General features: G+C 38.1%; 1 protein-coding gene across 1 annotated transcript in view; it reads right to left on the reverse strand.

The window, feature by feature from the left end:
* megf10 (multiple EGF-like-domains 10) overlaps positions 1–15221 on the reverse strand; it is a 54877-nt gene that overhangs the window by 24888 nt on the left and 14768 nt on the right. The window contains exon 6 of the mRNA XM_088435668.1: positions 1466–1712. Coding sequence (XP_088291794.1) covers positions 1466–1712 — 247 coding nt within the window. The remainder of the gene's footprint in view (positions 1–1465; positions 1713–15221) is intronic.

Genomic DNA, 15221 nt, shown 5'->3' on the forward strand with positions numbered 1-15221 from the left:
ACCTGATGTTGCTAAGCAAGTGTAAATGCTGAGCTTTTGCAGAAGTATGTCGTCAAACTGGCGAATGTTTGCAATTCAAATAAATACATCTTCAATAACGGGCTCTCTGTCTTCAATGAGTTTGTTATTCAATATATATACGTATATTATTCACAAGATTCAAACTGATTTTTTGGCTGTGAGACAGACATAACATGCACCACCATGCCGTCATTCAATAGCCAACCTTCCCAAATTAATTTGTGTTCTGGCATTATTGCGGCAGCAAGACAATGTGTTAAAATACTGTTTCAAGAGTCATCCTGTCACACTAAATTTAACAAATATCTTATAGCCTCTCTAAAGTGATAACAGTTTGTCATAAACGCTTACAATACCCGAAAGCCCAAAGACATTCTTAAAATATTACAATGCTGTCTCCAAAAGGCTTTTAGATAAGGAGATGATAATCAATAGACAGTTCATTTCTCCAAATATGCTTTGGGGCCTTCAGTTATTAAAATGCAGCTGCAGATCTTGGCTTTGAAAACTGCAGCTGTCTTGCTCTAATGACATTATCAATGGTAACGCTGCATCAGGCTGCATGAAGTCATGGCAATCCGTAGCTGCCACACAATTGCTTAATCTCAAAACAGCCTGTTGTGCCAAACATTTTTACTTTTTTGAAATAAACATTGGGAAACACCAAGAGCTGACTTTGTTGCTTTAGTCCTGTGAAAGAGAGATGAAGGTGTTGGTGCAGCAGCTTTCAGGCTGACAGAAGCGAGATCAGAGGGGAAACATACAGTATAACACACTTGTGATGGTAACATCCTATATTATTGGTAGTTACTTGTACACAGTAAATTTCATGGAGTCCATTTTACTCTAAAAAATACTGATTGAATACTTGTATGTATGTATACATGTTAACAAAAAAAAAAAAACATTACTTGCACACCTATTGGCACATGTGCACACACGCACATACAAAGACATGCACTCACATACACAGACATAAACAATTCCTTATATTGTATTACTGTGATCTTTGTAACGTCATTCTTTATAATATTTACAATAAAAACAAAGAGGAGAGCCCGATATCACCGGGAAACCTTGGTGCCTTCTCCCTCTTTTGCAAAAGATCGTTTTTGACTCATAGTCTCATAGCCTTTTCCGGTCTCTTTTTATTGATAATTTTGACATATAACTTGGTCCTTCGAGCCAGATGCCAACATATCTGGGGTGCCTTTACTGTAGAAATTTACTCTAGAAACACAAAGTCCAAAGTTTTTTCTATAGGCCCCTGGAATCTTATTCTTAACTACTGTATTTCTATTAAAAATCCAATTTGAGTGTTACTCTCGCCTGAATATCTTGTCCAATTAGAAGCTAAGATGATGGCAGTGAACATGTAATATGTAGTAACGTTTTTCATTAAAGGGATTAGAGTGACAAAACACATTTTTACACTCAAACTTACAAAGCTCCAGTGTATCCTGGTGAGCACTTGCATTCTCCAGTCACATGATGACAAGTAGCTCCATTTTGGCACTGGCATTTCTGCTGACATCCATTACCATAGGTGCCCACCTCACACGCTTCCTCACAACGCCATCCTCTGTATCCAGGAGTGCAGATACAGGCTCCAGTGATGGGGTTACACAACGCTTTGTTTTGGCATTGACATCGGTTACTGCAGTGGGGACCCCAGTGGTCACTGTCACAAGCTGAAAAAAATAACAAACATAATAATTTAGGACTCGACTCGACTTGGAGCAGGACCTCATCCTCAACGAGAGGGCATTCCACCCTTTTCCGACTGAGGACCATGGTCTCAGGTTTGGAGATGCTGATCTTCATCCTAGCCGCTTCACACAGTGAAGTGAAGTGAACCACTTCAGTGAGAGTTGGAGGTCTTGGCCTGAAGAAGCCAACAGCACCACATCATTTGCAAATAGCAGAGATGCAATTCTTAGACTCCCAAACCGGATCCCCACAACACTTCGGCTGTGCCTAGAGATGCTGTCCATAAAGGTAATGAATAGAATTGGTGACAAAGGGCAGCCTTGGCCGAGTCTAACCCCCACTGGAAACGGATTTGACTTCGTGCCAGCAAAGCGGACCAAACTCTGACATCGGTGGTACACGGACCAAACAGCCTGTATCAAGGGGTTTGGCATTCCTTACTCCCGAAGCACCCCTACAGAAGTCCCCATGGGACATGGTCAAACGCCTTTTCCAAGTCCACAAAACACTTGGAGACGAGATGGGCGAACTCCTATGCACCTTCAAGGATCCAAACAAGAATGTAGAGCTGGTCCACTGGTCCATGGCTGGGACAAAAAACACACCACTCCTCCTGAATTTTGAAAATAATGTGTTTTTGTTTTGATTTGACATGCTTCTTGTTCATTATATTGTCTATTTCGGCTTTAATCAGTGAATTTCCCTCTATGCGATCAATGCTTATCTTCAAACAAACTAAATTGGTGACTAACATTTACCATGCCTAATGTGCATGCTAGTGAAGACGCCTTTTATTGTTTATGCATGGTTCATTAGACACGCCCAATACTGTATGCACATTTGTTATTTATACCCTACCCAGAGCAACACTACAAGAGAATGTGCAATGTTATGTTCTACACAAACCCGTAGTCTTACTTCCTGAAGACATGATTGCTGGAAGGCATTACTCATCCAAAAAAAGACTGCTCATTGTCTAATGAGGTGTTTTGCTCAGTTTAGATGAGATATGAAAATCTAGCCTCTGGTGTTGAAAAATATCAGGTTTCAGCTTTTACTTATTCGCAATAGCCAGAACAAAATAATTTGTAACAGTGTATTATGTTGAGAGAGCATATCAAAGCTTTTATTTTTACCATATTCGGCCCTGACCCTCAAGCCATTACATTCATTCTTGCAGAACATTAACTGCCAATTTTGACCATTAAAGTGCCTGTATAATGCAGATTACAGTTTTTGTGAGCTTTTAACCATGTTAGAATGCTATCTCCTTACCAAAAACACCCCGTAAATTCAAACATCTCTAAGCACCCCTGATCTTGGCTGTGCTCTTAGTAGCAGCCCCTCCCAATAAATCCTGACAAATTGAAAGAATCCTCAGAGTCCTCACCGTCATTGCCTGTTCACTAATTGAGTACTGCCACTAGACCGCACATGCAAAATCAACACATGCACTCATTCTCCTACCAGTCAGCAGAAATGACATCACGAAAATGGTGCAACAGCTGCACAGTGAGAGACAGGATTTAATGGAGCCAGCTTAAAAAATTGCGAACAAAATAACTCATATTTCATAAGATATGGAATCATCATTGTGCCAAAGGTGATGTATATGTTATGTGATGCACATTCACCAAGCCAGACTTAGTTCTCTGAAAATAAACATTGAGATATTGATATATTCCAATTCTGTACTTAATTCCCTTTAAAACAATATGTATTATGTGGTGGTTGATGAAGTTACAGCAATTTGAATGTTGCCAAGTTGAAATCCCTAGTTTTAAGAAAAAACTGTTTAAAGTTTCGGAATACTCATCCTTCAATTGTACACAGCAACCAGTCAGTACCTTGGGAAAAAATATTGAGCCCAAAATTCAGGAAGTATTAAATGACAACTGAAAAGTAAATTCAAGTAGCAGGTAAGGACCTCATCTGAGATTTGAACACTTTAAAATCTGAGGCAGTGTAACATGTCGACAGATGAAATTCAACAAAAATGGTTCTTTAGCCTCAACCCTAAAACAACATTTCAATTGACCTTACAATTCCTTGTTTGCTTGTTTGTTTATTTCTACATGTGTCTATGTGTTTTTTAATGACAAATTATTACAGTGGGAAATTTCATTTAAGATTTTTGGGCCAATTAAAACTTGATTTGCCATTCAGTGTGTTCTGGTGGTAGCCAGAAAGTTTGATGATGGATGTGATATTGTGATATTTTAATGTTTAAAACTCAGTATTCTTTAGATTTTATTCCCCCCTGATCTTAATAAGTAAAAATGTGCTGCTTTTAGGGAGTAGTGTTGGGATGAATGCATTACAAAAGTAATGTAATTACTGTAATGCATTACAAAACGCGGTAGTGAAATATATTACACACAAAAATATAGTAATATTGTATTCATTACAAATCAGAGTAACACAATGCATTACAATGCAATTTTCGCCTGAAGGTGGTGTTTTTTTCCCAAACTCTCCAAGCACATGGCAAGATCTGAGGGAAGATCTCCAGAACGAAATGTTTACTTGTTGTTGTTAGTATCTACTGCAGCAGAGATGAATGCCGTGGCAGTAGACGACAGGTTGAATATGAACAATACATACACAAGATGGACGTACACACATTACTTTCTGTTCGTCAGAGAAAAAGAAGATTATATTAGTTAGGTGCACTTTGTGTGTGACACTTTAAGAGTTGTTCACACGTTTAGACTGTGCGACAGTAACGTGGTTAGCCAAAAGAAAACATGCGGAGGATTAAGAGTGGGGGTAAAACAAAGTACGGTACTCTGTTCGGGAATGCCACTTCCACCTCAAGAGGTTAGGAGATTCGTGGTGGAGTATGTGGTACGTCGAAGGTATGCTGCCATTTTCCACAGTGGATTCACCAGCATTTGGAAACCTTGTCAACAAGATCCCTGACGCAACTAGCAATAATGACAAGGTAAGCTCATGCTAATTTTCACTGTACAATTGCTATTAACTCATTTGGTGCCATGGATGAGAATTCTCGTCTTTTAAAATAGAAATAACCATAATAAATAATAAAATTCTGGTCAAATACCTTTTTTTATGGAGAGGAGCTGACACCCTTGACTAATGCTTACCTAATAAAAGCTAATGAGCACTGTAGTGCTAACTGTGGTCATTGGATGGCAGTGTTTCCATACTTACAACACAGGTATTACCCACATCAAGTCTAACTGAAGAATGAAAGTCAATCTTTCATATGGAAGCGCCCATATTTACATACATGAACCTAGCACACAATATTCTGCTGGCCTTAATAGGTGAATTGAATGGAATGCAATAATTAAAAAGAAGAAAAAATGGCAGTAGCAGACTAAAAGCAATGACATTTGTGTTATTTTATTTCATTCATATTCAATTAATAGTAAAGAAAGAAAATGATGTTTTTCTTATATTGAAGTGCAATTTGTAATTTGGGCTTCATAAAATTTCATGGCTATTTATTTTAAATTATTATTAATTTTTTTTAAAGTCTTAACAACATCACATATAATGACAAGTTTTAAGGGCTGATGCGGGTTCATTGCTCCGGAAAATTGCCCAGTAATGCGCACACGTGCGCATGAGAGCTATTTATTTGTGACTCTGACATCACATCACAGAAGGCGTACGTGTGAAAGTCACTGACCGCCACTGATATACATATATATATATGTATATATATATATATATATATATATATATATATATATATATATATATATATATATATATATATATATATATATATATATATATATATATATATATAAAGCATTTTCTATCGAGAGAAAAACTAAGTACCATTCAAGAGTTTAACATAAAATAGTATCTTAGGAGATCAGATCTTCTTTTCCACAAAATAAACACATCTTGAAAGTAAATACTGTATGCTTAGAAGGCTAATTAACACTATGTAACCCTATTTAACATTCAGAAGCTGTTCAAGTGATTAACGGGCTTTTTATTCTCCCTGAATTACCCTGCTTCAGACTGACCTAGATAAATAAATAAATAAATAAATAAATAAATAAATAAAATGCATTTCCTTCCCTAAGGCAGTCTAGTCCAGTGTGGGGAGGATTTAGGGACAGACAAAGAGGATTAGATGTACTAAAATGCACACATAAAACCCTTGTGCATTAAAGTCCACCAACTCTGGAGCCCTTTTGAAACCTGACCTGGATTAAAGAAAGGCTAAACTCCGGGAGCTCAAGGCTCCCTATCCGCTCACATGACAATGACTTGTAAGCCCAGGATAGTTACCAAAAAGATAGAAACACTGCTGGTGATTGTCAATACATGGTTGTCAAAATTATTATGGGAAAATGTTTCATACTGCTGATGTGAAGTCTTAGAAACTCAAGTTTAGCTATTTTTACTTTTTTCCTCGGCAATGGACAGTCCACAAAAGACATGAAAAGGAGTGGGTTGAGTGGGGAAAGGGAATGCAAGCTGGGTTTTTTTTTTCCCGCATCTATTTAGTGATTACTCAGTCTACCAAGCATGGCCCACTGACAGGAAACAGTTTTTCAGTGATAAAAAGGATTCACGGGCAGTGGGAAAAAAAAAAAAAAAGCATTTGCAGTGTTGTTGTGGGTCCCTGAACTGTGTCAGAATGTCTGCTCTCCTCTGGAGTTCTCCTGACATCACATTAAAACAAGTTCAAGAGCACATAGCCTTTCACTGGTGATTCCATGATCTAAAGTTTAAATGAGGACAAATTATATCCAAGCAAGGAAACCTAGTAAACACAGGTCAATGTATCATCTGTTCATTTCATCTTCAATTGCTGAATGTTAAGTCACTGAAGGACAAATTGTCTGTTTTGTCATGTGTTTTGAATCTAACATAAAAAGAAAGTGTATTTTGTTGTTTTTACCTTTTACTATGGATAATGTCTTCTTATGCGTGTGCGGATGAGAAAATTGAAACTGGCAAATTTACTGCACTGGGCAGTTTTTCGGAGGATGGTGGTTAATGATGATGTCCTTTTTGCATATTGCAAATAAATGATACTGTCGATAATAGATACATATATTATATTATTGTTATAAACATTATGTAATTATTATAAATAAACCTATTATTATAAACACACACACGTTTTATGATTTCCAATGCTCAGTGTGGTTATATTGGATTTACGTGACTTACTACTTGACCATTTCTGTGTTATCTCTTCTCCTGTGTCCAAATCTTTCTCCTCACACAGTGAAACAAAAGGACTTAAAATCAGAGGTTGGCCATCCATCTGTGTTGTCATTTTAAAAATATTTTTTAAATTACGGCCTAAGCCTGAAGAAAGGGTAGTTTTGTCCGTCATTTTCACCTGTTGTTGTAATCGCCACTTGTCACCCTGTTGAATCTTTCAAATGTTTGAGAATTGCTTAAACTGCTATATTGTAGATGTGAGAGCATGGTAGTATAAACACAGCCTAGATAGGCAACAAGCATTCAAACATGCACCCAGGTACATTATAACTTGCTGGGCACTGAAGCATAAGTATGCTGAAATCAAAATTTAGAGAGTGTCATTATATGTTGCACTGAGCAAAACTACTTTGTCCTCATTGAGATTGCTGATCATGACTGGGATGTCAATGTTTGCACGACGCTTCAGAGTCATGGTTTCATGAAGCAAGTTGCATCCATGTACACAATCTTGCTCAACACCTTCATTGTACATGCCTAAAGTAAAAAGCATGTTAAAAATGAAGTAGGCAGCACGATTAGCACCCTCACGGTTCAGACGTCCTTTCGGCATTCCAGTTTTCTCCCACATTCTAAAAACATGCATGGAACGTATTATTGGACTCTCCAAGTTGTCCTTAGATGTGATTGCGAGTGATAATGTTTTTCCGTCTTTGGATGCCCTGCGATTGGCTGGCAACCAGTTAAGGATGTCCCCCGCCTACTGCCAGGAGACAACAACCATGACACCAAAATGGGTATGCTGCCTAGTGGACCTAATTCCGTATTGCAGTCTGGTGCAGAGGATACAAATTGTACCAACGTATAGCATACATGCTGTTGGCTTTACGCAAGGTGTTGTGGTGTGGATTTAGTTTATTCATCTTATAAGGAGTGTGTCTAACTTGTTTGACTGAGTGATTGAAGTGAAGAAAGTAAACTTTACCCATTGCTTTTGTTTTAGGCCAAGCTGTAGTAATTACGGTTTGCATTAGTTTGTTTAGTTTGGTTTATCGGAGTGTTATTATTTTTTTAATAGGATGACTGAATTGTATTCGTTTTTTATGATTGACGAAGTGATGGCGGATGTTTAATGTTGTGCCATTAATATTTGGCTGACGGAGCAACCAGACTGACGATTATAGTTTGGGTAAACTTCCAAACAAAATGGACTGACAACAACATGATCAGTAATTTAGAACAGTCATAATGTTCTAGAAACAAATATTTGTCCAAAGGTTTATCAAATATAAATTGTTGTACTTTGTCACTTTTCTATAACTTAGTAGGAATCCTGTTAATTATAGTTTTGATGTCAGCTGTCTGATTAGGGTTCCATATTTTTTTTTTAATTTTTGCGGGAAAAGTTTGTTTGCAAATCAAAACATATCTGAAGTTGACCAGTCACATTAACTGATTTAGTTGAATTTTAAAGGTTGCATTGTTGTTGTACTGCCGGGGAACCCAATCTGTTGAAATCCAACCCACTGTAAAATAAAGTCCAGTCAATCTCAGGGCATAGAGAAACCACTATTGAGAATCACAATCACAAGACAAGATGAAGATTGCTCAATAAACCTACCATACATGTTTTTTCGAATGTGGGAGGAAACTGCATAATCTGGAGAAAAGCACGCAGGCATGGGGATAACATGCAAATCCCACACAGGAAGGTCACATAGAACTATTCATTTATTTATTTTGATTTTCTGGGAAGAAAGGTCTTAATATTTAGTTATGTAAAAAGTTACTGGTCGCATAATGTGTATGAATATAAAGTGATGCATACAGTCCTCTTTATACCTTATTAATTTGCTTTTTTTGTTGTCTTTGCTTGTTTGTTTTTTTTTTGGGGGGGGGCCTTGCAAATTTAAAAATGCCTCTAAAATATAAATGTATTTTTAAAAAAACGTTTCTTTATGATGCATGCTATATCTAAAGTCTCAAAAGTTCAGAGTATCTTGTGCTGTTGTCATGTGTCCTCAGTCACAAGCTCCCTTGCCCCAAGACATTTCCTACCACACAATTTTCCGCTATTATTTGTGCTCCCCTTTGAACCCAGGCAGCTACCCCCATTTTCTGTGTTGCTTCCAAAATTGACCCTCAGACATATTGTTAGGGCCTGCTGACCTGAAAAACACATTCAATAGCTCCCGTCCTATGCTCTATCTTGAGAAAATGAGAAGACCCGATTGGAAAGGAATAAAAGAGTGGTTGAACACATAATAATTGACAAAAAAAATCTGCTGAAAATCTCACTTACAATAATACATATCCAATGCAAACTTTCAAGAAGCTTTTGTATCCTGGTAAATGTTCTCTTATGATATTTAAATTAGTGTTCACAAGTCTGGGCAAACACTTACAAGCCCCCAAAGGTAGAATTTAAATTTAGAGATAAAATACCCATGGACAAAAAATTGTTTTGTTTGCATCTGAGAGGGTGAAATGTGTAACATGCTCAACAAAGTCCAAGATTAAAAAAAATATATAAAAATATATATTTCCGAGAAGTATAGGGAAGAGTACAAGATGCATTAGAGAGAGGGTTTGAAAATAGATTTAGTGGGAGGACGTAAACGTCCCAGCCCTTACAGCTAAATTGGTGAAAATTACAAAAACCAATGAAGTGAGATACTTCGGGTTTTCATTAAGTTCCATAAAGTTCACATAGTGTCGAGAGATTAAAGAATTGAGCGATGAATCAATTATCTGTAATTAATAGATGTAACTAATCTGTTTTTAATCTCACCTAAAAAAAAAAAAAAAATTCTGACGAAAACCCTGAGGCAAAGTATTTTGTTGTTGTGGCAGATCCAAAGATTAATATACAACAACAAACAAGTGGCTTCTGTCATTTATTTTTTAACAGACTTGCAGCTGCAGTTGTAACTATTTGTGTTCCATTGTAAATCTCCAAATACTGTATTTAGAAAATAACATTAAAACATCCTGTCAGTCACAAACATTCTAAATACAGGGTGCTGTTTAGTTTAGTTTGGCAAAGAGCTTTGCTATGGCTCACACATTAGCATCTTTGTTGCCAGCTATGACTGTGACTGGGTGTTTTGCATTTATGTGGTAGGGTATATGTAAATTGCTTTTATGGCAAGCAGGATCCTTCTTACAAAGAATGCACATCACTCTCTTTATCAAAAGTGCCATCAGGGTGTTTTTTTTTTTTTAAATTAAATTTGGTATTTATCAGGACGACAACTTTGACATGCTCTTCCATTTTTATGTCTTCCTTTTGCTCCCAAACTTGCCGTCCCACCCACAAAAGGAGCCTATTAGGTTATGTCAAACACAATGGCAGCCAATCAGTGTCCATTTGAGTGTGTGAAGCCTGATACGGAAAAAAAAAGAAAAGAAAAACTGCAAATTAATTCATCACTGTAAATCTGTTCTTTTGGCACCACTTAATTCATTTAGACTCTAAATGAATGCGGGAAAAGTTTGTTTGCAAATCAAAACATATCTGAAGTTGACCAGTCACATTAACTGATTTAGTTGAATTTTAAAGGTTGCATTGTTGTTGTACTGCCGGGGAACCCAATCTGTTGAAATCCAACCCACTGTAAAATAAAGTCCAGTCAATCTCAGGGCATAGAGAAACCACTATTGAGAATCACAATCACAAGACAAGATGAAGATTGCTCAATAAACTTCTTTTGGCACCACTTAATTCATTTAGACTCTAAATGAGTATGTTTTTTTTAAATAACAATTTAAATGACCTCTTGTGTTAAATGTTTATGATTAGCTATGGCTACTAGAGCTGTCACGAATAGTTGACGTTGTCGATGTCAATTATGTAAATTAGTCGATTGATTTTTCCCATCGACGACTAGTTGCTTTAATATATTTTAAATTTATTATCCAGGACATTTGCTCATTTGAATCCCTGAGTGTGCTTTCTTCCACAGAAATTGTTTTCCCTCACCTCATTCCTTCACTATTTTCACCCATCCCCGGAAGAAGAATCAGACTTGCTTGGTGGGGAAAATCAAAGTGTTAATTTGGCAACATATGAATTAATTAATATGTAATTTGGCACGCGGCAGTGCGTGTGCAACGTGAGGTTCAGATTCTCTTCAGTTTGCCAGCTAGCAGTAATATTCCTGCTCAATTCGGCTCTGTTAATGCAGAACCGCTTGACTTTCTCATTATACACGTGTAAGGAGCTTTTGCACATTAGACTGCAAAATTTCAACCATTTTATCAGCAATCCTCATCCTTACGAAGAACACTCGACGCTTCATTGTCTATCAGGCCGAAGTTCTTGAAGGCAGCGTAGAGACCGTAAACAGAGACGGGAGAACACGAATGGCTAGGAACTGAAGCTAACACCGCACCACTTCTTTCTACCCAGCGTTTTCCTCACTGATAATCGGTCACTGGTGAATAGCCTAATGGAGTTATGACTTTGAATGACACAACACAAGAAACCCATTGAATACCATATCATGTTACTCACGGAAACATGGATAAGAAAGAAAGAAAGACGATAGCTAGATAGCTAGATAGATAGATAGATAGATAGATAGATAGATAGATAGATAGATAGATAGATAGATAGATAGATAGATAGCCTTTATTATCATTAAACCTGCACAAAGCAATGAAATTTGGACTTAATGAACTCAAACAGCCCAAAAAACGCACAATACAATTGACTGACTGGGGGAGACAGACAGCAAGGCTTGAAAGGATTCACCACAGTGGGTGAATTAGCAATAAATAATTTGATACGAGCCTCCAACATCTCCATGATGACAACCGTTTTGCTCGAGTAATCAAGAACCAAATCCAGTTTGTAGTTCAGGTCACTCGCAGCATGAATCTGAGCATTGATCGCCCGCTCAATGCCTTCAAACAAGACCGACAGCCTCTTCTCCAGTCCAGCTGTCCACCTGTCTGGCCAATTTTGCGATACATCACAAATCCGCCAACTCCAATAAGGATCCCTGTGATCAAAACTCTAAACTCGTTGGATGCTACTCAGTGACTCTGATAAAAACAAAGGGTGGAGCACAGTGTATTTACTTGTACTTAAACTTGATTATTTTATTGGACTGGTACCTATCTTGAATGTTGAGAATGTTCTCCTGTACAGATTCACTAAACATGGTTATCCTAAGTAAAGTAGCAAGCTAATAAGTAGCATTTGGACTTTTTAAAAATTGCACTTTGAACAATTTTAATTTAGGGAAGCTATTTAATTTTTTGTTTTATTTTTGTGTATTGAATAAAAATATACAAAATTCATATTCAATTTCTTAAGTTATGTGTGTATATTTAAATATGCTATATTGTCTTTGGTTTTGTAGATGACGGTGTGCTCCTATACCATTTGCATCAAAGATTTTTTGGTTCGGGCGCTCTTAAGTCCAAGGTATTCTAGATCAAAAGTCAAAACAATTTCACAACTGTCCAGAAGAAGGCACTCATGCCGCTACGCATGGGCTTTGTTTTTAATATGTCCATGTGGGACTTATTAATAAAGACAATTTAAATTGGAGTGCCTTAGTCAGAGATTTTTTTCTCAATGTTTTGACTATATTGTCTTTGTTACATGTTAGGGTTATGTTGGGTTTTGTTTTGTTGTGTTCCTTTCATGTTCTGGGTTTGAGCCTCATTTGAGCATCACTAAAAATGTGCATAGGTTATCCTTAAAGTTTTAATGGTAAATGGACTATCACTTTTATAGCGCTTTTCTATCTTTGGTATGAAAAGTGCTTTACACTAACTAGTTATTTACATACTGATGACGCAGCATCAGGAGTAACTGGGGGTTCAGTGTCTTGCTCAAGGACACTTAGCCATGGTCTTGATGGTCGGGGGATTGAACCCACGGCCTTTTGGCTGGGAGACAATCACTCTACCACCAAGCCATGCCAACCCTTAAATTTAAGCATGATGACCTATTGAAAGTGCCATATTTCTTGCAGTTACACGTGTATATGGCAAACGGCTGACAGATTGACTTACTTTCCCTGGTTTATTGGCATCTTGTTACGGGTGCAGGAGTGATGCAATGATGCAATGACTGAATATTTATTGACTAGAAGATACATGCTGGAGTGGGAGCTGACGAGAGTGGGGCATAGTGGTGGGGGATTCGGGGTCCAGGGAGCAGGAGCTTGGCAGGCTGTCGGGCGAGGAGAAGCGGATGGGACGGGGGCTTGAGCAGGCTGGTTATACCAGCAGGCTAGCAGGTAGTCGTATACAGGCAGGGTCGAAGGACTAAAGGACAGGTTTAATCGGCAGGTTATCAGATAATCGGGGACGGACAGAATCAATACACAGGCAGACAGGCAGGATGAATCACTGGAAAGCTCGACGTGGCACATAGATACAATCTGGCAGGGGTGGCGAGGAAGAGACCAGGTTATATACTGAGGTGATTAGTAGCAGCTGTTGGTGTGTAGGGCTGACTGACAGAAGGGTTGAGCAGGTGTGGTGAGGCTAGAAATGAGGTGGCTGACCAGGACGACTGTGACACATCTCAATTTGCATTTTGTAACTCACATACACAAAGAAGAGATTTGTACCCATGGGCGGGAATCCACATGAGAGATATGAGGACAGAAAAGAGTCGTATCCACAGATGGCAATCCACACAAAAGATCACACACGGACGTTGTGTCTTGGGAAGAGTCATAGGTGTGCAAGTTGAATTCAAAAGTCTTTGCACTCGCAGGTTTTCTATTTGTAGTGACGAATAATAAGTCAAACACACACCATGAAGAGCCGTACTTGCATAAAAACAATTCATACTCACACAATTTAGACTTGTAGTCCCAAGCTATAACTTTTACAGATACGAGCGGTTAAACACGCATATGTCTTTTTCACAGGAAAACTACATACCTCTACAGCTAGGGATTGGACTGCTCACCTCACATGGGACTCAAACCCTAGGTACCCTCATACAGGCGTTGAGCCTATAGGAAGGGGGACCCATGTGACCTCTAAGGGCTGTGCCTGACCATGGGTGCAGGCCTGGCTACCAGCGAGCCCCACCTCCAGGCCTTGTTCCACAAAGTGGCTCCTGTAACCCACGTCTGGGCAAGAGAAACTGCTGTCCAATGATTGCTCTCTTCATAGAAGTCCATGAGACATGCTTCGTCTGCTCCCTGACCTAGGACCTGTTTGCCATGGGTGACTCTGCCAGTATCAAAAAGCCTCAGACAACTTAGCTCCGAGGATCATCAGGATACACAAAACAGTCTACCTGGGTATGATGATGGCTAACGAAAGAACAACGCTGTTGTTTTTTCCCTCAATGTGGACGATCCATAAAAGCAGTGGAGGTTGCTAGTTTTTTTTTTTTTTTTTTAATTATTCATCATACCTCATATTATTCTGATATTTGGGAGTGTGTACCAAAAATGTGTTTCAATTATAACATTCACTCATTTCACACAGTTTGCTCACATTTGTTTGCTCAAGGTGGCTGTTTAAAAAAAAAAAAAACTAAAAAGGATAAGGCTTTCATTATTTGTATAACTTGTTTTGAAGTATTTAGCAGTCATGCAGAATGACTTGAGTCAAAATGTTTTTTGTTTTTTTTGTGTGTTTTGTCTTTTTATTTGTCAGTGTAGGATGCTCCTCAAATGCTTAATACTCCCATGCACAGGAATACCCATCAGTCAGCAAATTGCAAGTGAAAAATGCCAGCTGTTTTAACTGGTGCTCGTAAAGGGGAGCACATAACTCCAATTCTGGCCCCCCCTCCCACACTGGATCTCTGTACATTTAAGAGTTCCTTTCCAGACCCATGTATTGTTTAGAAATCAAACAGTCTGGCCCCACCTTACCTCACTGAACTAGTTCACCCCCGCACACCTGTTTGCAGCCTCAAGTCCACAGAGCAGATGCTACTAGACGTGCCGAGGACTTAATGGAGCCTCAGAGACAATCGTGCCTTTTTTGTGGCTGGCCCTTCTCTTTGGAATGACCTTCCATGAAATGTCATAGAAGCCCACCTTTCCGTCAATACTTAAAAATTGTTTTAAAAATACATTTCTATTCTTTGGCTTTCGATTCAAATGATTTTTGGCACTGTTGTACTGTTTTTTTTTTTTTAATTTTCATTTCTATTTTTGTACTACATCATTATTTGCCAGTGACCCTTGTAAGGATAAATAGATGGCAGATGGATGATTTTTTTGCATATTATTTTTGATTGTTTTGTTTATTAATTGAATTTGTTTTAACTTAACGCTTTCATTGTGTTTATGTGTTTACATTGTGTTTTTAAAGTGTAGTAGCTTTATTAAAAG

The sequence above is a fragment of the Hippichthys cyanospilos genome, chromosome 15 (assembly GCF_059441005.1).
Source record: "Hippichthys cyanospilos isolate Australia breed blue-spotted pipefish chromosome 15, RoL_Hcya_1.0, whole genome shotgun sequence".
Taxonomy (NCBI): Eukaryota; Metazoa; Chordata; class Actinopteri; order Syngnathiformes; family Syngnathidae; genus Hippichthys; species Hippichthys cyanospilos.